Genomic DNA, 23,891 nt, shown 5'->3' with positions numbered 1-23,891 from the left:
ACCACCAATGCCTCCAGTTTTAGGAGCTTGATTTCTACTAGCAGCCAATTTTTGGTGACATTTTAGTTTGCTGTTTTTATTTTATTTTGACTTCATGGTATTTCTGTCCCTTGTTTTGTCCTACAATGACTATATCCATCCATCCATTATCCAACCCGCTATATCCTAACTACAGGGTCACAGGGGCCTGCTGGAGCCAATCCCAGCCAACACATGGCAAGGTAGGAAACAAACCCGGGCAGGCGCCAGCCACCACACCACTATATATATATATATATATATATATATATATATATATATATATATATATATATATATATATATATTTATTAAAATTAAAAATCATTCCATACATGCAAGTCAAGTTTACCAAAACTGGTTTGAAACAAATTAACCTCTACCCATGAGGAGGAGAGATAGGTCAGCAGAGTAGCACTTTAATAATAGGAAATAATGTAAATAAATAAATAAAAATAGAATCGAAAAAGAGGGGCGAGAATCCACTTCCTCGGTTTAAATGCTTATTATAAAATGTTATTTATTAGATTCTGCCAAGTTTTGAAAAGGTTTTGTACAGATCCTCTAAGTGAGAATTAGATTTTTTCCAATTTTAGATAATATATAACATCAGTTACCCACTGACTTAAAAGAGGATAGTTAGAATTCTTGCAGTTGAGCAAGATAAGTCAACGTGCTAATAGTGAAGTAAAGGCAATCACAGTTTGTTTTTCCTTCTCCACTTTAAGCCCATTTGGGAGTACACCAAATACAGTTGTTAATGGGTTAGGAGTGACTGTGACACTAAGGCTGTCTGAGAGGCATTTAAAAAATTTTGTCCAAAATGATGTTAATTTGGTGCAGGCCCAAAACATATGGCCCAATGAGGCTGGAACTTGATTGCAATGTTCGCAGGTTGGATCTTGCCTGGGAAACATCTTGGACAATTTTAAATGAGAGAGATGCGCTCAATGTATAATTTTAAGTTGAATAATTGCATGCTTTGTGCATATGGAGTCCGAATGAATTCTGTGCATTGCTACCTTCCATTCCTTTTCTGAGATGTTGAGTGAAAGATCCTTTTCCCACTGTATGCTAGGATCTTTGAAATGGAGGGACTTAAAAATGTTTAATATATTACAGAAATGCTGTTTGAGTCCTCAAGACTGATCAATATTTCTTCTGTATAGAGGTAGGTGGGAGGTGAGGGAAATTGGGTAGGTTTTGCTTAACAATACCAAAAGTGTTTTCAACCACTAATTTTGCCTTTTGCATCTCCAGGGGCCTCATGTATAACGCTGTGTATAGAATTCACACTAAAACATGGCATAGAGACAAAACTGGAAATGTGCACATGCACAAAAAAATTCAGTTGCATAAAACTGTGCGTAAGCCAGTGGTTCTCAAACTATGGGGTGCACCCCCCTAGGGGGGCGCTGAAGCTGTACAAAGGGGGTGTCGAATAAATGAACAACACATCAAAATACATTTTTAACATTTTTATTTCAAATTTAAATTTGCAAGCATATAACCACAACGAATGCATTATAACTAAAGTTAAAATAAAGCATTTCTAAGGCTTGCGGTGGGTTGGCACCCTGCCCGGGATTGGTTCCTGCCTTGTGCCCTGTGTTGGCTGGTATTGGCTCCAGCAGACCCCCGTGACCCTGTGTTTGGATTCAGCGGGTTAGTCAATGGATGGATGGATGGATTTCTAAGGCATAGATCTAATGACTAACTGACGAGCAGCGCCACTGCTGCTGCTTTTATAGTCACTTATTTTCAATCCAGAAAGTTCAAGATGTATCGGTATCTGTCGCAAACATTCAGGTAACAGTAAATCAGGTGACAATGTGGCGCGACTGCAGCACATTGGCAGTGTAGCCAATATTGCCAAATTGAGTTAAATAATTTACTGCGTATTGGGTTATTTTCATGATACAACTAACAGCGGTATAATATTTGTTGGACAAAAATACAATTGTCTCACGCAGATTGGTTTCAATGGTGTCTTCGTTTATTATATTTTTAAAAATTAAAACATATTTAATCGTTTCTTTACAAAAAAAATAATTAAATAAGAATAAATAATTTATTCTTTGTTTTTGGGATTAGAATTACTACCAAAAACCACACACGCCATTTTAACAGTTATTAAAGCACTTAAAAAAATAAATTGCAAATATTTCATTGAAGTTAGCCGAACACATGCAAATCTTATGGAAGTAAAAATGATAGGATACTGCAACACCGCACGAGTATCATACCTTTGTTAGTTGTATTATAGGTTATTCTCATCTATCTTATATTATGCAGGGGGCGCAGAATTATTCCAGGTAGAAAAGGGGGGACGTGAAATATGAAAGTTTGAGAACCACTGGCGTAAGCAAAGTTCCACACACTTTCCCTTTAAATAACCCAATCAATGTAAATTTTAACGTGCATGCACGTGCCTACAGCTTGACCCCGACTTTTCTTTGAATTTCACATATTTGAATATGCAAATCAATATAAATAGCCCCTTCCTTTCGGTGTATTGTTAAAAGACAATGGCAGAAACATATGGAAAAAAGAAGCATTTCAGTGAAAACAAAGTGGAATCAAGGAAAAATGTACTATTTGTTAGCTTAAGCAGTGGTATAAGCAACAAAAGGAAATTGATCGAGTAATAAAGCATGGCAGAGACACTCGAAGTTCAAGTTCAGAAAGTCAAATAGTGCCCAAAAGAAAAAAGAAGTTGACAGATATTAAAGTCGATGTGAAAAGGTGAGCTGCAGCCCACCATCTGTTTTTTCTGTTTCAGGCAATATTACAAAAGCTGACTCACATGCCGAGGACATGACTCCAGGCAGTAATGATCGCTGGGGAGACCATCTGCCCGTGTGCTGTTTGGATGCTGTTCTGGAGTCACAAGATACAATAGTGGATGCTGTAAGAGATGTGGCCAATGAACTAAGGAATATAAGGGCTCTACTATGTGCCACATTATGCAGCACGTTACATGCTTGTACAATGAAACACACTTTCTGTCGGTTATAGAGAAGCATATTAAGAGAGTGGAAATATTTTCTATTTTCATAAGCAAATTCATTCTTTGAAGAAATCTTTGTAGTGTAGCATCTGCACTGAGCACCACAATGGATTGATTCCCTGCTCTTTACATGGCTCTTTGAGGTGACTCACTATCCTTAAAAGGACTACTTGCCTTTTGCTGCAATAGTTGAAAAAAACAGCAGTGACTATATGGAGCTGCCATTTTTATAGGCTCTCCTGCTATAGATCGTGCAATGACAGCTCATTAATTTGGTGATTCATCCCTGGCTGATGAAAATTGTCCAGTGCCATTGCAATTGCAATGTGTGCACAGTTGACCTCATTTCATTTGGAAAACCGGATGTTGCTGCAAATTGCGCTCTCATGTTTGCCAGTTCAAACACAGTGTAAGGAAATCTTATCTATCTGGATGACAAGTGGATTATAACATCCCATGCAGCTGGCATGACGCGACTCAGTAATGATTGTGAAATACCTGATCGGTCAGCAAGTTCATGTTGAAAAGTTTCTGTGGCTAATAACACAAGGGTGGACAGAACTTGCACGGAAGCAGGCACACAGCTCAAAGAGGATAGTTCTTGGAAATCAACATCGACTTAGAAGCCAGTCATCATTATCTTCTATAAATTTGAGCTCTTTTCTAATTCTTCCATTTGCGATGTCTTCTAACAATGCTAAAACAGCTATGGTAGTTGGAATACTTTGGCCTTTCAGTGCACCATAATATAGTTGCTGAATTATTACAATAAAGTGAATTAAATTTGTAAATGATATGCAAACTATTTTAGTGTATTAGATAAAGCCTGTGTTATAAATACAAATGTGAAACAGAAAAGGAAACTGCACAGAAACAGTAGAACTGCTTTGACACTGAGTACTGCCGTTTTGCAGAACTGAGGAGAAACTTCCATACGCATGGGGTGAGGCCACTGTGAAAATGTGTGTGGCTTTACGCAAAGTTTAGTTTTTATACATCTCGAAGTGTGTGTGGAAACGACTGTATGCAACATTTTTGTGCCCCGTTTATACATGAGGCCTGGTCTTTTTAAAACCATTTTTCCCTTCCTTTATCAGTTTATGGTAAAATCATCTGGGACAACAGAAGAAAATGTCCACTTTTTTTATTTTTGCTCTGCCAAAATGAAAATCTGGTAAGAACTATGGCCAACAAGAAAGCAAATACTGGAATATGTGGAGGAAAATATAACCAGAAATTAGCAGGGGGCAAAGACAGAAGATACAAGTGAAAAATACCAAAACACAAATCAGAAATCAAAGCCAAAGAAAACGTAAAGATCCTAGCTCCTTAGAATGATTTTGAGATAGCTAAATGCTCCAAAGTTTTTCACATGCAAATTCAAAAAATTCAAGGTCAGAAATAAAGTGCCACTATCATAAGTAGCATCATTTCATTTCCAGTAGTTACATGAGAGCATTGAGGTGCAACCAAGAACAATAACATAGCTGTGGCCATTTGAAATGTACACAAAAAGTGACAGTCTTTCCTGTTGACCCAGATAAGTTGTGTGTTATGTTATGTTAGGGTAAATTATCATAGTAGATGGCTCATTAACCAGTGATTTATCTTCCAATGCTACCCGTAACAGTTCTGTTAGTTGAACAGGGTTATGGTGAATTCAAGATTACCTGATAAATAGACAGAAATCTTAAAACCGAGAAGGTCCGAGTCGGGTACATCGCCAAAACTGTCTATATTGCTTACTATTAAAGTCTTGACTCAGATTCAATTCTAAATTAAACTAGCCCAATGTTTTGCACAGTTTGAGGATGACTGTATTTCATCGAAGAATAACTTATATTCATTATTTGAAAATCTTAAAAATAATTCTTGACAAAACTTGTATGTTTGTAGTTAAACTTAAGAAGTTACCTACAGCATGTAAATATATTTTTACATTGCTAGCTGTTTCAAATGTAAAGATGACGGCCTATGTAATGCAAAGGTTAGTAACTACAACAAATAAGCAGCATGAGTTCCGTTTATGAAGACATATATTAGGATATCATCTTTACAAAAAAGGCCTTAAATAAATATTGAAAGATGGAAATGTGAAGTTGGAACAGGTCTATAATTTGAAATCATTTTATTAATGGTAAGGTATAGTTTTTAATAGGAAGAGGTTGGGAACTTGCGCTGATAGCATGTTGCCGCACCCACCGCATGCTGGACCACCTGGATTTGGACCTGAGTGAGCTGCTAACTGAGTACTAATGTGTGAATATTTAACATTAAGAAGCTGTTACAATATATTATTTAGAAAGAAATGAGGAACAAAGTTGAGGGCTTAAAGATACTAAATCACTCTGATACACGGCACATTTTGTTGACTTTCTCAATATGTGATGAGGAAGAACAAAAGCTGAATCAAGTCACTTAATCAAAGGCATGAACCATTAGTTTCCAGTTAAGAAAACGGTTGGAACAAAAAAATAAGAGGCACTACAGGACCAGAGATGCTGACACTTGTAATGCAACTGCTGCCAAAGCCACCCACACCTTTACTTCTGTCCACCCCCACCATACTGTTACCTGGCGAGGTCTGTTATTCATCAGTCAACTAAGGCAAATTGACTTATTTATTTAAGCAGCTGCATGTTACCAAGGACAACTTAGTTTCTCAGTTGCTGAGGTCCTTGATTCTTGCAATTACAAAATTCTTTTGTTCTTCTGTTTTGGAAATTTTGATTGCCTTTGCTTCTCGCTTGTTTTGTTAATTGTGTACTTAAAGCTTCTTAGTTTTTTTTAACCATGCCACCACTTACTCCTTTAGCTTTATTTGCTTGTCTTTTGTCAATTGTCTTGGCTTTGTTTTTCATTGTCTCCACATCTTCCACTGATTAATTCCACAGTATTGAATGCATCCTACATGAAACACTAAAAGCACCTTATCAGTTAAAGTTCTTCATCTTCTCAAAGAGTAACACCACAAAGGTGAAGATCCAGTGTCATTTTTGATGAGTGAGCTGTGAACTGATAAACGGTGTAAGAATTATTCAGTTAAAATAACACCATTACTGCCTGTGCGTGATGAATTATGTTAAAAATAATACAAATAAAAAATTTTTAACTTTAATTTTGTGAATGTCATCAGAATGATCTCACGTAAAGGACCTTTGTCATATGTGCTATATTTTTTTCATATTTCTTTACACTCAGAAGTGATTTTTCAAAATGATGTCATAAATATTTGGTTTAGTGCTCCATGAAAATCGGTGTGTGGTAAGGAACGATTTAAGGCGCTTTTCCACTGCATAGTACGGCACAGCACAGTTCAGTACAGCTCACCTTGGTTCGGCTCAGTTCGGCTCGGTTTGCGTTTCGACTGCAGTTTAGTACCGCTTTAGAGTGGGCGGGATTATTCACGTGTCGTTATAGTTGTGCCGCCTCTACTGCCGTGACACTGTGGAACTTTTACAACAACACGCAGACAACGACAACACTTTAGCTCGACGATGCGCAAGGGTAAGCATCTAAAAAAAGCACATCACTAGCTAACTTTTATCACTGTTGCAAAGCATAAAATGAACTTAACTGCCAGTGTAACATTAAAATGCTGATTCTGTATATTACAGATCTTCCACATTTTGCAAAAAAGTCGCCGCAACAGACCATCTGTTTGGACATTTAACCGTGCTTCAGAGTGGTGGGATGTGATTGTTCCCGGTTTTACAAACACTAGGTGGCTGGAGAACTTTCGAATGTCTGAAGAAACATTCATCCACTTATGCAACAAACTGCGTCCAGCGATGGAGAGACGGGACACAAACTTCCGCGTGTGTGTACTTAAAAGAAAAGAATAGCCAGTGAGACATTAATGACGATTTTCTCCGGCCAATCAGTGACCAGCAGAGTTTACACGTCACGTTTTGGTAATGGTTCGGCGCGCTTGGAACCTCGGCTGAGGTGGTACTAAAAAAAGGACCAGGTACCAGGTACTGTTCCCAGTGGAAAACCCCCCAAAAGTGAGCTGAACTGAACCGTGTCGTGCCGTACTATGCAGTGGAAAAGCGCCATTTGTTACTGTATTACTTTGATGAACTCCCTCTTGACATTGAAGTGAAGAAACTGTGGAGTTTCCCTCTCTACATCTACAGCTGTAATAGAAGTGATAAGGGTATGAGGGAGAGTTGAAAAAGAGCAAGTTGATTAGAAGAGTTAAAGATTTCAAAACGGTCACCCGGTCCATTTCATACACACAACTATACATGCTTAGTTTCGGGTAGCTTGTTATCCTAACACAAATGACTTTGGGATGTGGGAGGAAAATTAACTACCCAGAAAAAAGGCACAGAAGAAAACCGAAACTCTTATAGACAGAGGCTGGTCGACAATCAGTCCCTGGTCACCGGAGCTGTGAGGCAGCAGAACTTCCCACCGTAATCGTGCAAAAGGAATGTTAACCACAACGGCATTTTACTAATTTTGTCTCTGAACTTCTTCTAACACTTTAGAATGTGTCATTATGAAATTATTAACAGCCATATTTGAGATACATTTAAAACTGCATATCAAAAAACTCGATTGTCATAAGTGCAGTTCTAATTATTTTTGTTTTGAGTCTAATAGGTTAGCTACAAATGACAGAAAAAAAAAAAGACCAGCAAACTGATATTGACAGAAACTAGTTAATTTAGTAATACGATACAGCAGTTTACACTTTTTAAAATATCATTTTTAATCATTGCACTTAATTAGATAGGAAAGGTGGTTGTGGTATACCATTGCTTTTCAACAGATAGTGTGCCACTTTCACTTAATGAATAATTGAAAAAATAAACTCTGGAGTCTAGTTTCTAGTCACCAGCTGCCTGATATCCCAAAGCTGGTGGAAATAAAAATGTTTGGCCATCACTCAACTTCCAAAAAGGAAAATTAAAGTCAGATTTTTGTAAGCAGGCGTCAGCTTCAAAATTGCCATGTTTGGGCTAAATCTGCCCTGGCAAAAGATGTGACAGCAATATTAATTTCTGAACCGGCACCACTTACAAAAGAAGTTTACAGAACATTTAAACAATAAAATTATTTATAGAAATGGGCAGTTTTATCAGAAGAACAAAAGCCCATGATTAAGGCTTCAGTCGTTCTTATGTAAAATCAAGATCAACATTACAGAGTTCTAAAATAATCTCCAAAAAAAACCACAAAAAGTTTGTTTTAAAGTTGATAAGGGAAGAGGGAGGCGGGGGAGTGTAATGCAGTGCAATATGTTATATGTCATCTAACTAAAGCTGGAGTCTGATGCTGAATTAGGAAAGAAATATATTACATCTCAGTCTCAAATTAATTAGCTCCAGGAACCCACTGAGTTTCATAAAATACACATTGAAATATTTTAAAACAGAGCAATGTGGTTTCACAGGGATTAGCCTGAGATTGGAAGATTGCAAATGTGTGGAGTTTTATATCCTCCCCGAGTTTGTCCTGGTGTTCCAGTTTTCTTTGACCATGTTAAAGACATGCAGGTTGGAGTTGAATGAGCTGTTGTGGGTTAGTATGCAGGTAAGTTTATGCCAGGATTCATTCATACATGATATTCAGTGCTGAAGTCATTTATTATATACAGTCATATCAAAAAAGTTTGGGAATCCCTCTTAAGTCTTAGGATTTTTGTTTATCACTGGCTGAACTTTCAAAGTAGCAACTTCCTTTTAATATTTGACATGCCTTATGGAAACAGTAGTATTTCAGCAATGACATTAAGTTTATTGGATTAACAGAAAATATGCAATAAACATCATAACAAAATTGGACAGGTGCATAAATTTGGGCACCCCAACAGAGATATTACATCAATACTTAGTTGAGCCTCCTTTTGCAAATATAACAGCCTCTAGACGCCTCTTATAGCCTTTGAAGAGTGTCTGGATTCTGGATGGAGGTATTTTTGACCATTCTTCCATACAAAATCTCTCCAATTCAGTTAAATTTGATGGCTGGTGGACAGCCTGTTACAAATCATCCCATAGATTTTCGATGATATTCAAGTCAGGGGACTGTGATGGCCATTCTAGAACATTGTACTTCTCCCTCTGCATGAATGCCTTTGTAGATTTCGAACTGTGTTTTGGGTCTTTGTCTTGTTTGAATATCCAACCCCTGCGTAACTTCAACTTTGTGACTGATGCTTGAACGTTATCCTGAAGAACTTGTTGATATTGGGTTGAATTCATCCGACCCTTGACTTTAACAAGAGCCCCAGTTCCTGAACTAGCCACACGGCCCCACAGCATGATGGAACCTCCACCAAATTTGACAGTAGGTAGCAGGTGTTTTTCTTGGAATGCGTTGTTCTTCTTCCACCATGCAAAGTGCTTTTTGCTATGACCAAATAACTCAATTTTTGTCTCATCAGTCCAAAGCACTTTGTTCCAAAATGAATCTGGCTTGTCTAAATGAACATTTGTATACAACAAGCGACTCTGTTTGTGGCTTGAGTGCAGAAAGGGCTTCTTTCTCATCACCCTGCCATACAGATGTTCTTTGTTAAAATTGCGCTGAATTGTAGAACGACGTACAGATATACCATCTGCAGCAAGATGTTCTTGCAGGTCTTTGGAGGTGATCTGTGGGTTGTCTGTAACCATTCAACACAATCCTGTGCATACGCTGCTCCTGTATTTTTCTTGGCCTGCCAGACCTGCTGGGTTTAACAGCAACTGTGCCTGTGGCCTTCCATTTCCTGATTACATTCCTTACAGTTGAAACTGACAGTTTAAACCTCTTAGATAGATTTTTGTAGCCTTCCCCTAAACCATGATACTGAACAGTCTTTGTTTTCAGATCTTTTGAGAGTTGCTTTGAGGATCTCATGCTGTCTGTCACTCTTCAGAGGAGAGTCAAAGGGAAGCACAACTTGCAATTGACCTCCTTAAATACCTTTTCTCATGAGTGGACACACCTGTCTATGAAGCTCAAGGCTTAACAAGCTAATCCAACCAATTTGGTGTTGCAAGTAATCTGTATTGAGCAGTCACATGCATTCAAGTCAGCAAAATTACAAGGGGACCCACATTTTTGCACAGCCAGTTTTTCACATTTGATTTAATTTCATACAACTAAATACTGCTTCACTAAAAATCTTTGTTTGGAAAACACCCCAGTACTCAGATGTTCCTAGGAAATGAAAGACATACCACTGTTATCTTTTTTATTGAAAGTAGAGTCAATTATTATGCAGGCTGAGAGGGGTTCCCAAACTTTTTCAAATGACTGTTTATGATGTATAAAAATAATAAAAATACTGTATCCCATATGATTTGTGTTTAACAACACTGGTATTCAGCATATCAGGCAGACGGAGACCAAACCAAAAGTAGAGCTGTGCGGGAAAGAACAAAGCCACATTACTTACAAATTGTCATCACAGGGGCTCAGGTACATCAGTTCAAATCAAATCAGTGTCTTATTTTCAGCCCTATCATTTCTAGGATTTATGATCTTAGTCTGTGCTAGAAAAACAGTTTTGTTCCACTGCTTTCACAGTATGGCTTGTTTTCCTTGTCCTGGTGTTTTAATGTGCTAAGCTTCCTCTAAGAGGTAAATCTGGCCTTTCTTTCTCCTTGTATCTCCTTTTCTTACAGATAAAAAATAACTGAGTCAACAAGGGTTGCCAACTGGAAAGGACATTCTATGTAAAAGTACTGTTTAATGAGTTAAAGACTGCCACATTGTGTGAATTGTATCACCTATTTTCTAGAATACCTGAATGTAATAGGCTGCAAACAATATGTATGTGAGTTATACACATACATTAAAAATTCATTTTTTAGTCCTTAAATAAATACTCATTAAGACTACATAGCAGAAGCATGTGGTCTGAGACCTAATGTTGTTGCTTCCTTCCAGCTCAAGAAATCTGGGTTCCGTTCCCATCATGATCACAAACATTTCATTGGCTTTCATTGAGCAATCCATGCTTTTAGCACAGAGATGCATCCCATCCATTGTTCATTCTTGCCTCCTATCTGATGTTGCCATTATGAGGTCTGATTTTTTAGCTAACACTTTATTCACTAATTATTCATCCATTTTTAATATTTCATTGGCAGATTTCAATGAGAGAGTACTGGAGAGCCAAAGACTATCCCAACAGTGCTGGATAAAAGAATAAAGAAAGATAAAGAATCAACACTGGATGAAGTACCAGTCCAGCAAGGACACACACACACCCACCCACACTTACTCAAACCAGGTTAACTTCCAGCAGTCAAATAATATATTTACACTCACTCACTCACTGAGGTGTCACTTGTTGCATGCCTGCACTCAGGTCAAAAATTGGGATCATGAGGTGGTTCTTTGTGTGTTGGGTGCAGCAACGTGCGGTATCAGTGCATACTCTCAGCCTCTCCTCCTCTCCTTTACTTTCTTCTCTTCACTCACTCATCAACAAAAACACTATTTTCCATTCAGTTAATCAGTAGAACTCTTGCAGGATTGTACGTCTAGGGCTATAGGTGTCTGGTAATAATGGACTTTTCAGTTCATTGAAAAGTACAGCTCATGCAAATAAAGGCAGCCAGCACAACAGTGCCACTGACCAGGCTCCACTTTGGAGGCTGTAATCGCTCAGAGAAATGGGGCAGTTGGTGTATACAAATGAATGCTGCTATCCGAAGCGTAGCGGAAGGAACTTCAGCAAAGTTCTTAGAAGATATGCTGAGTGAGTTGCATCATTGGGCACATGTAGTACTGTACTTCCTATTCTATTAGGTTCTTCTTACTGCTCATGATGTGGTATAAAATACCTACAAATTCAAGATAGATTGGATTGTCGAGAGTGTTTATATACACATGCTTCAATCAACTGGGTGTTTGACGATGATCCCTTTGTGGTACAATACATTCAGTATTACTTAGAACTAGGTTGTCCCCTTCAAGGTCAGACTGCAAAGTGCTGCTATGCTCTGGTTTACAAATCAAGAACAATGAACTGCCAATGTGACACCAGTCCACTTCAGTCCCTCTGTACAGCACCACCCTGGGGTGGCTGCGTGCCTTGTTAAGTTTAAATGCTTGGGCAGCTCAGTAAAAGGGTTACTCACATCCTGATTGTCAGTAAAGCAGGTGGACATTGTACTTTGTTCACCATATTACTTTTTTCACCTGTTCTTTTCTGTACAGTTCTTAAAAGTTCAGTTCATTCCATGGACTATATAAATGTGCAGCCTATAAATGTCAATGCTTTATGTAATGATAGGTTAAATTAAACCATGATTCACTGTATATTGCTTTTGGTCTAAACTCTCTAAAACCTTGTAACAGTACAAGATTACAGTTTTAAAAGTTATATTCAAATCTAAAGTTATCATTTTTACAAGTTGTGTTACAGTGTGAAATTATATTTAAACTCAAAATTTCCATTATTCCTTCTAATTAGCTATTTGAATTCAGAATAATAACGTTTCCAGTAAAATTGTGTTTCCCAATGACCATCAACAAACACCAAACTCGGTAGGTAGGAAAAGCAGGAACTGATCAACAGCACAAATTTTTCATTGATACAGTATGCAGTAATACAGTATGTAGCATAGTCAAAAGTGAGGTGTTTCAGTGAATTATTAATATTATCCTGCTGTAGAAAATGACAAATATCATATACAATGAAGTACTTAGGTACTTAGTACTTCTGATATAGCCACTTACCAACAATAACCAAGGCACATTCTCTTAGGAAATTCCTAGGGCGAAGCCAGATAACCCAGTCTAACATATATATATGCTTTGTTGTAGGAGTAGAATGGAATAACACGCACACAAAAATCCAAACAATTTTTTAAAATCTGCTTTATGCATTATTAAAAGCACAGGGGGCCAAAGCCAATTACAGCAACAATGATCACAGAGTGGACAGAAAAACCAAAGAAAGACTGTGTAGACTCCACAAAGACATTGATTTGGCAAGAAATTTATCCCAGGGCTCTTGTGCCAGCAGTATTAGACACTGGATCTTTTTGCCACCCAAGGGCAAGTCAGATTTTGAAAATGGAAATGGAAATTTTGTTTTAATCACTTAAATAACATGTGGTTATTTATCATGATCATTTTTTACATGTAAAATTAATGTGAATAACAATTCAAATGTGCTTATGAGGTGGCACGGTGGCGCAGTGGTAGCGCTGCTGCCTCGCAGTTAGGAGACCCAGGTTTGCTTCACGGGTCCTCCCTACGTGGAGTTTACATGTTCTTCCTGTGTCTGCGTGGGTTTCCTCCAGGTACTCCGGTTTCTTCCCACAGTCCAAAGACATGCAGTTTAGGTGCATTGGCGATCCTAAATTTTCCCTAGTGTGTGCTTGTTGTGTGGTGTGTGTGCACACCCTGCGGTGGGCTGGCGCCCTGCCTGGGGTTTGTTTCCTGCCTTGCGCCCTGTGTTGGCTGGGATTGACTTCAGCAGACCCCTGTGACCCTGTAGATAGGATATTGCGGGTTGGATAATGGATGGATGGATGGATGTGCTTATGAATTCATCCATCATTTCATCTGATGTCAAAAACATATAATCTAATTCTGGCACACATACTCAGTGAATTTTACACTAATTATTCCATATTTCTCCTAATATTTTTTGTATTCATATATATAACTTGGGACCACAGGGAGCAGGAGTATAGCTCATAACAGGATGACAAGCTTTTTATCTTAGATTCTATATAGTAAGAGGTAGAGGTATTCTGTGTTGAAGTAAGTTTTGATGCATGGGTATAAGAAAAGCAGACTAAGGTGATTTAGGCAAGTTCAGCAAAAAACAGGGGATGACTGGGTAAAGAGATGTACCACAATGGAGGTAGATGGATGAGGATAATTGGGTGGCCATAAATGACATGGTTGGATTTGGTGTTGGATGATATGAAAATTATGAATTCCTCTATAAAGTAAAATGCAGAAAAGAATAAGTGTAATGCCACTAGTTTATTACAGAGGTGTTCTGAGATTTTTTAAGAAGGGAAGATGCATAAGTTTCAGATGAAAATAATATTTTACTCTCTTAGGGATGGTTTATACCTTATGCTCAGAAACAGCGCATCATGGCTGCCACAAATTCCTAGCATTCATTTGACACTATGACAGATAGAGGGCGCTATCTCTCCCTTAAACCCTTGTCCAAGACATCAGACACCAGGTAAAAATCCAAAAGTAGACTTTATTTATACTGCATAGTGCACAAATCACCCTCCTCTCCACAATACTCATTAAATAATCAAATTCACAATACAATAAACTATCCACCACTCCAGACGTGTTGCCACCCTTCCACCCAGCTCAGCTCGCCGTCTGGGAGCTCCCACAATCCTGTTATACTCCCTGACCCGGAAATGTTCCAATCCCCAGTCCTATGATCTCCTGTCACTTCCGGGTCAGATCAAGAGTCCTTTTCTTCACCCCGGAAGCAAGTCATTCCCCTTGTCCATGTGACTCAGACGTACTTCCGGGGCATAGGGCCAATAGTCTTTGTTCCTCCCTGCTGCATCCTCTAGCGGCCCCCATGGTATCCAGCAGGACTTTATAAAAACTCCATTGTCTAGGATTCCCTGCTGGTCTTCGGGGCTCCTCCATGTTGCAGAGAAGGCTCCATCTGGTGGCCTGGGGGTATTGGCCGGGATAAATGACCGGCCATATGCCACAACACGTCCTCTGAGCATGTTCTCAGAAATTAACGCGACGTGTGCACTAGTAGCAGTACCAGCAAGAAATCGGGGGGAACAGTGTGTTCAAGTTGGAACATAACATCAGAGTCTTTGTTTACTATCAACATGTGACAGCAAGCCGCTTTGCAGATCATACAGGATTGATGCGCGATGAATGGTTCGATGTGGTGAAGCAAATCATCAAACTTAAATGCTGACATACAGTACAAATGTATTCATGGTGCTTTTCTTCATAGGTATCACATACCATCTTCTGTGCTGTCTTTTTTTGTTTTTTTTACATCTTCACAAATGCATTAGAATGTATGGAAGAGTATTTGAGCCAACGAGAAAAAAAATTTGGGACACAGTAAAGAAAAAAGGTCTATTTCAGGATTAAAGTTGAAAGTTTATTTTCTCATTAAAGTAGAATGTCGTACACGTCATCGTTAAACCTACCCAGTTAATCTCTATGTCGTTGTGGGGCTTCCTCCTGCACTGACTGCAGCGGCAGGCAGCAATTGCCACAAAGAACACATTAAATTTATGATTTTCCAGCTCTCTGTACATTTCAAATCCTTATATTTATACTTGATATCACTCTCATGATGAAATGTGTTAAAGCACATATTTATCTGTATTTTACTTCTTACAGATTAATCATTAACTTCATTTAAATAATTAATACTGTTAATAATTACACAAGTGGGGGCAACACAGTGTCAGAGCAGAAGTGCAGCTGCTTTGTAGGGAGTCACTTTCCTAGTGTTCCCTGCCTGGAGTTTGCATGTTTTCCTGGTGGGTTTCCACAGTGTGCTCCGCTTTCCTTCCAAGGACATGCAGGTCTGGGGATTTGGTGATACTAAAATGATGCCAGTGTATGTGTGTGCTTGTATTCACCTTGCAATGAGCTGATGCTCCTTCCAGGGATTGTTTCTGCCTCATGCCTGATGCTTGCTGGAATGGGCGCATCCCAGGATTGATGGAGGTAATCATGAAACATCCATCCTTTTCATAGATACTGTGGCAAGGTGTCCTGGAAGTTTAATGGGTGTTTTGGGCAATTCACAACACAGCAATGCATTCTGCCACCTTTATTTACATAAAGTACAAGAACAAGTTTAAACAGTACACTTGTTGCGTAGAATCGCATTGCGTGAAGTATAAACCTGGCCTTAGGGTTTTCTGTACTAAAAAAAAAATGTATATATATAAAGTACGTAAGCTATAGAAGGAAAGGAGTCTATAAGTAGCTTCTTGTGCAGAGAACCTTCAATAAAGATTGAAGATCATCTCCCAATCTTGCTTCTCTTCCATATTTTGTTATTGGTATAAGTAAATGTAAACTCTCTAAAGCTTAGCTACAACAACAACAGAGAAAGGAATTGAAGGAATCTGAAAATTGGGCAATGAAATTAAGCTTGTATTGCTGGGGCTGGTACAGTATTTATATTTTACATTTATTTCTGCAATGAAAAACAGTTCACTAACAGTCTGGGTGGCTTCTAAGTCATTTTTTTAGTTCAGGGACTTTTCGAGCCGGTATTATTGAAACATCTCTGCCAAGTGTGCAGTGCAGCCTGGACATTGCCAGATAGTCAAATTCTTTTTAGGCTGCGTGTCCTGTTAATGGAAAAAACACAGCTGGCACTTTGTATGTGATTCAGCCTTTGCTGCACAAACCAAACTAATTACTTCTTTGACCCAGAGGATAAAGTCACCTAAATACTCGATTCAATGGAAAAATGTATATGTTGATTTAATTTTATCCTGAAATAAAATACATGCATTTTGGCACAGTGGTGTAGCAAACAGTTTGACTTAATTATGGTGCTTTAAGCCAATCAAGGTTGATTTCTGTGTACAGAAAGTATGGCCTCCCTCTTTTTATTTGATTTTCTCTCAAAGTCTGAGGGTAAATTAGACTGTTTGATTAACATTTCTGAATTAATCTGGGAGGGTAGCAGATTGTAAGTATCCTTCATGAGGTGATGTCTGCCCTGTGCCTCATATTACTTTCAAAAACCATCCATCCAGTTTCAAACCCACTTGATCCATTTCCGCGATTCACAATTGACTTACACAAGGAAAAATCCAAAGTTGATTGATGGGTGATATAATGAGCTGCAGGAAAATAAATACTTATGCATTTCTTTAAAATGTAAAGCTGAAAAAGAAAACAAATGTAAAACTGGAAAACATCTATTATAAAAAGAATTATCAAAAGCTAGAAACTACTAGAATTCCATTGAGTGTTTGTGTTACATTAAGCCATTCTACTGTATATTAGTCCTGCCTTCGCTCATGGCAGCTCAATACTAATCATGTGTCTTGACTTTAGAGTAACATTACATTTTTAAATGTGCAGTGTAACAAGTAGAATGCATTCAGCAGCCCATTTCTCAAGTCCATCATGCTAGAGGCATTTTTGTTCTGGCACTTCTGTTGGTTGTTTCAGTTCTTTCTTTTGCCCCAGGATTGTTGAGAGTTCTTACTGAAATAGAAGCCTGCTTACTTAACAGAAAACTATCCTAAATCCATCCTAAGTTATTAGAATGACGTAATTCTCTTTTCTTTCATAGAGGGGCTGACCCCTTCTTGACTTTTGTGTGTGTGTGAGAGATGCTTCGGCCTTTTCAGCTGACAGATTTCAGGTAACAGGCCTTAGCCTCAAAGTGTTGATAAGCTGAACAGAAGAGGAGTGTCTGCTGGGAAAGCTGAAAGGCAAAACAGGATTCAGAGTTTTTTGCTTAGTCAAAAAGTGCAGCTTTTGATTCCCATCTGAATTGACCTTGACTTGGTGATAATGATGTAGCAAACTGTCTACTCTCCAAGTGGATGTGTGCACTTATTTAGGTGTGAGATAGGTAGAGAGTGTCTGCTTTTTATTAGAGATTTTTCAAAAAATATTCTTTCAGTTTTGTTAAGTTAGTACTTTGTTGCCAATATGCAGTATTAAGTTTAATGGCTTTCTGACATCTTTGTAAAGAGCACAGTTCAGTAGTAAATATGGACATTCAAATAGAGCTTGTTATCTAGCTGATGGACCCTTGGAAAAGAAGCTCATTCTTTGGCAAGAAATTTTTCTTTATGTTTTTTGATTAAGGATATATAATCAGTGACTAAGCAACTGGGCCATCTGGGAAATGTCATCCAGGACTGAGTGAAGACTGTATGAACCCAACCAGGCTGTGTAATTCTTTGGTTATATTTGTTGCTAGTTTTGATGCAAATAAATACATTTTTTTAAATGATACCTTAAATCAATGCCTCTGTCTGATTACTACTAGCAAACAGATATGTTAAGGTTGATCATTCCTTCTCTAGCTGTGGATCCCTTAAGAGCTCAAAAGGACAGTTTTGGAAATATCCTCTATTGGTGGTAAACAGGTAAAAGAGAGAAAATAAAAGAAAATTCTAGTCTGTGAGTTGTCTGGTGATGGAGGTCACTAGGGTTTAATACATGGGGACAATATGGACAGTAAGGTTACACATAACAGTTATATAGCTGCTTTTTGATATTTCTTTCTGTCCCACATTAAGAAAAGAACATAAGAGGTTAGTTGGTACCTTTTGTGTTAAGTGTATGTCATAGGTGATCTGATAACATGATAAAACAGCAGGTTAGTCTGGCTGTCTTGTACCCCTGGAGTCTCGGCTTACATGTATGAACCAACACACTTTTTCCTGTTTGCTGAAAAGAATGCAGAACACTCTTTGAGACATCTAGATTTGAGGTTTTACGTTTACACAAATAAGCATTACACTTGCCTTCTCAGCTGCATCCAATAAAAGACAAAACATGTTAAAAGTTACGCTGTATTTTTGGGCCATTTACATCATTTGAAAAAAACAGCACATTACACAATACATTTGAAAAACTCTTTAGCATCTTTGATATTTTGTATTAAAAAGCCATATACTGTACCTCTATGAAAAAAGGAATTTTTCGAGTAGTTTATGTGGGTCTCTATCGCAATTAGCCTTACTGAATTAGTGAAGGAAAGTTCAGCACTTCAAAGGTATCTGTCATTGTTTCCCAGTTTCTTCAACACTGATCACGGATACACACTTACCAAATAATTTACATTAGTTTCAATAATTCAGGCTTTATGTTTGGTAACCTGCCAGAGCTTTTATGTATTTTTGATTTGTTAAACCACTAAAGTAGGCAATGAAGCTAAAAGTGATGACAGACTGGATCACATTGTGATAAAAGGCCTACATGAGGTCACTGACCACTTTAAACAGTTACAAAGGAGAATCAAGAAGTGATTGCATTAAGAACAGATACTCTATGTGTTAATACTCCAGTTTAGATTGCTATCTAGATGTGTCCCTAAGTATATATACAGTATACATTGGGTCACTATCTCTGCCACCTCCCCCAGAACAAATGAGATGTGAACATAGAGATTTCTGTCTCTTAAAGTCAAATATCATTTATTTGGACTTTTTGACGTTTAAGTAAGATTGTTCTTCTTAATCCAGTTTACTAAACAGCCCAATTTGTTGAAGTAATAACTTTTATTCTCTGCAGCTATTTCACCCTATCAGCATGTTGTTCTCAGCCTACTTGATAATTGAGCAATGGCCACTGTTCTGTCTCAGATTATTAATATACAGCATAAATAGTAACAGAGACAGAACACAGCCTTGAGGAGCTCCTATACTGGACTTTTGAAATGGTGTCATATACTTTACGTATCTACAAATGATTTTAAAGAAAGTCTTAAATCCATAATGAAATATATGGTTTAACATTCATAGTGTTCAATTTCTCAACCATTATGTGAAGCTGGATGGCTGGATGCTCTAACAAAGGAGCCAGGCCAGTCAATTAAAGTATAGATAAGATTGCAAGTTGGTAAGATAACCAGCACAGGTCTCGATTTCTTACTCCCTTTAAAATGGTTTCCCACATCTCTTTGCACAAGGAGGCATGCTGTCAGGGAATACTGATGTGCATAAACATAGGTGTGGAGACTGCAAAACATTCTGAAATCTGCTTAATTCATTGTAGGGCAGGTACAGCCTATCCCAGCAGCACTAGACATAAAGCAGGAAACAGCTCCGGCACCAGTCCATTGTAGGTTCCACCCATTCACACCACCATACTCACCACTCAACGTGTAAATCATTGGGATCATGGGAGAAAAATCAAAGATCCCAAAGAGCTCAAACATAGACATGTGAAGAACATGTAAATTCTGCACAGGCAAATAACCAGGCATAGGACTTGAACCCAGGATGTAAGATCCATAAGGCAGCAAGTCTACTCAATGTATTATCCACATGTAGTATATCATTAAAATAAAATATGACGCTACTGATAGCTGACCAAATTATTATTTAAATCCATTTTCAGAACTAACTTCCAGAAAAATGCCAGATCTCTTTATTATTTGTCAGATCTTTCTTCTTTGTTCCTTGCATTTTCATCTTGTCATGTGGTTGTAAGTTCTGTTGCTTTAATCAGTGTGTCTTTTTTGTAAAAATGAAATGTCAGTTGCATAGATTTACCTTTAAAGAAACCATACAGCTTGTTTCTTCTCAAACTATAAATGAAGCAGTCCCATTTAGATATAAAATAGGTGATCAGATTATTACAATATGAGAAAGAACAGACAAAAAGAAACATGAAGTTTGTCATTGTACAGATTAACCTGATATAAGGAGATAATTATATCAAGGAACAACCATTTTATTTGGAAAAAGTATAACTGGAAAGAACTGAAATAATTTAGCATTTTGACATGTACTAAAATATCTGTTGTCCCAGTTACTCTGCACAGGAAAGTGTACTTAAAATTCTGTGGAAGTCTGTGGGAGTTTCACAAGGGACGGTTTTATGACATTTTAGAGACCTGTACACTTCAAGTGTTGTTCCACTTTGTTTTCCAAATACTTTGTCTCATCTTTCCATTGCATTATTCTTCTGCCATCCTTAAACAAACACACAGACGTCTTAGCTTATGATCACTGAATTCATTTTCATGAATAAGTATAACTGGAAAGGAAAAACAAAAAGTAAAATGATATAAATATCAATTCTCACAGAAAACCAATCATGATAAAAATTACAAAATACAAACTTCTACTGAAAAAATCCATAAAAGTGTAAAAAGTATGACGAATTGTGAAAAATATTCTAATGTAGTTTATCAGCATTTAAAGGAGTTCTGTTATTATATTGATTAACCGCATAGTTAATCTCACTGTTGTTGAGACTCCCAAATCAGGAATTGATTTGATTTTATAATTTGTTATTTTAAAAATATTCAATGAGAAAAGAATATTTTTTTAATTCTTGGAAAAATGGGGAGAGTCCCCCTTAAACAATTGAAGGATTCTTTTCTTATACTTTAGGCTTGAGATTCAGCCATGTCTTTATTTTGATGACCATAACTATTGATTGAAGTTTGTTTACCAATAGGTTTTTAAATACTCTAAACAATTTATTTTACTGGTCTTAAATGTTTTCAGTAATTTTATTTTTATCAGATCTACATGTTTATTAACAAAGCAGGATAGTAAAGTCAGTCAATAGGGCAGTGCTGTTACAAAAATTCATTTGAAGTAATAACAGCTATACCAATATTTTAATAATAAAATGAACCATATTAAGCTCTCAACAATAGAGATGACTATGCCGTATTTAATATTATAATACATGTGACAAAGTAACCTACAAATTCTAATTTATACAGGTGTTTATCTTTAATTTCTCATGTGTATGGTGGTAGCTATAGAGAGTGTTACAGTTTATGTGCCCTTTAGTGAGCTTAGTTCTAACAAGATGGGATGCTTTTCAGTACATTTAATCCTTTGAGAGAGAGGACTTCTTATCAGCATAAAATGTGTACATGAGATGTAATGCAATGCTCCTTCTTGGCCACTCTGGTCTGCTGATGAGTGGTGTCTGGTGATGCCACCTCTGCATGGCATCAAATCTCAATCCAAACCTTTTTCATGAACTGTAATTATCTTGTGTTTTGTTTCTGAGCTCTTTATTTATGATGATCAATTTGTAACCTGTCCATTAACTCTTTCTCAAACAGTTTTTCCGATTGGTATTTACTCCATTATGTGAATCTCTTTTGTAAATCACTTTGGATTAAAGTGTCTGCTAAATGGGTAAATGTAAATGTAATGTAAACTATATAGACTAGAGGCTGTGGGTCTGAAGCACATATTGAAATAGAAGTAAATGGCTTGTGTTGCAAATCAAAATATGAGTATGTAAATGTGAAAATATGTGTTTTGATTGTTTTCTTTAGAAAATTATTAGTTCTATATTTAGTATAGACACCAAAGTGGCAGCTTGCTAGTATGTCTCAAATTCCAATGGGATGTTTATTTCAATGACTCACTGTAACCATCAGGTCAGAAAGCATGCACTGGTACAGTGTGTTGCCGCACCCACCACATGACGAAACAGCTCAGGATCTTGGTTGGCAACCCTCCAGGCAGATACACAGTCTAGTTTCACCCACCGGAAATAACCATCTATCTGCTGCAGTCAGGTGTTACATGGACATCCCCTTAGCATGGTCCAGCCTCTTGGGTCTTTAACAATGAGGATCTTGCAAGCCTAATCACCCTCAGTGAATCACACCCAATGGCTGAAGTGCCGTAACTGATGCTCACTCACAGTGCAGGTAAAGTGCATCATTCGGGACTCCATGAGCAACCATTCATTCGACACAAAGTCAAACCAGTAGTACCCAAGCATTCTCCGAAGGAGTTCAGTCTTCGCTTCAGGTTACTTGATAGCATCCATGTTTCGCAACCATATAGCAAGACAGGAAGCACCAGAACTCTAAAGACTTGGACCTTTGTCCTTTTACAAAGATATCGGGAGCACTACACACCACGTTCCAGGGATCTCATGACCCATGCTCTCCAAATCCATATACTGACTTAATAGGGAGAGTCATTAGAGAAATGAATGTCACTGCCGAGGTAAGTAAACCTCTCAACAAGGACAACAATCTCTCCAGAGACAGACACACTGGCTGTGCCTAAGATGTCATTAAAGGCCTGGATCTTGGTTTTTATCCAGGACACTTGCAAGCCCAGACACTCAGAATCCTCACTCAGTCTCTTGAAAGCCCTGATTGGAGCCTCCATTGACTCTGCAAAGATAACAGCATTTTGGCAAAGTCACGATCATTGAATCTCTCTTCACCAACAGATGCCCCACAGCTGCTGGATCTCACGAACCTGCCCAACACCCCGTCCGTGCAAGCATATAACAGAGTTGGAGCAAAACACACCCCTAACGAACCCCAAAATCAACTGGAAAAAACTGAGAGTTTCTGCCTCCACTCTGCACAGCACTCACTGTACCAGTGTACAGGCCAGCCATGATATTTAGCAACTTTGAATGGATCCTACATAGTCTCAGATGTCCCACAGGGCAGCTCAATCAACTCTTTACAAAAATCAACAAAGGCTGAAAAGAAACTCTGATGATATTTACATTTACACTCCATGAGAACCCTCAGTGCAAGGATGCAGTAGATGGTACATTTCGAAGATGTAAAACCAGACTGTTCTGGTTGCTGGTAGGTGAGCAACTTAACATGAATCCTTTTGAGGATGACCGTAGCAAGGATCTTGCCCGGCACCAACAGCAGTGTTATCCAACTGTAGTTGTGGCAATCCGGGCGATTACCCTTCCCATTCCAGATAGAATTAGAATTAGAATTAGAATTAGAACAATCTAGACGAGAACAGGCCATTCAGCCCAACAAAGCTCGCCAGTCCTATCCACTTGCTTCCTCCAAGAAAACATCAAGTCGAGTTTTGAAAGTCCCTAACGTCTTACTGTCTACCACACTACTTGGTAACTTATTCCAAGTGTCTATCGTTCTTTGTGTAAAGAAAAACTTCCTAATGTTTGTGCGAAATTTACCCTTAACAAGTTTCCAACTGTGTCCCCGTGTTCTTGATGAGCTCATTTTAAAATACAAGTCTCGATCCACTGTACTAATTCCCTTCATAATTTTAAACACTTCAATCATGTCACCTCTTAATCTTCTTTTGCTTAAACTGTAAAGGCTCAGCTCTTTTAATCTTTCCTCATAATTCAACCCCTGTAGACCTGGAATCAGCCTAGTCGCTCTTCTCTGGACCTTTTCTAGTGCTGCTATGTCCTTTTTGTAGCCTGGAGACCAAAACTGCACACA

The 23,891-nt window shown here is 38.0% G+C and overlaps 1 protein-coding gene across 2 annotated transcripts in view; it reads right to left on the bottom strand.

Moving 5' to 3' along the window:
• Positions 1 to 18,500: 18,500 nt before the first annotated feature.
• Positions 18,501 to 23,891, bottom strand: part of prrx1b (paired related homeobox 1b) — a 49,644-nt gene continuing 44,253 nt past the window's right edge. For both annotated transcript variants that reach the window (XM_039734506.1, XM_039734507.1), the window contains one exon: positions 18,501 to 20,707. Coding sequence is in view for 1 of the 2 variants with exons in the window: in XM_039734507.1 (XP_039590441.1) it covers positions 20,692 to 20,707 (16 nt within the window). In the remaining variant the exon portion in view is untranslated. The remainder of the gene's footprint in view (positions 20,708 to 23,891) is intronic.

This window comes from Polypterus senegalus, chromosome 14 (assembly GCF_016835505.1).
Source record: "Polypterus senegalus isolate Bchr_013 chromosome 14, ASM1683550v1, whole genome shotgun sequence".
NCBI classification, from domain to species: domain Eukaryota; kingdom Metazoa; phylum Chordata; class Cladistia; order Polypteriformes; family Polypteridae; genus Polypterus; species Polypterus senegalus.
This window is presented reverse-complemented; position numbering and strand designations above follow the sequence as displayed.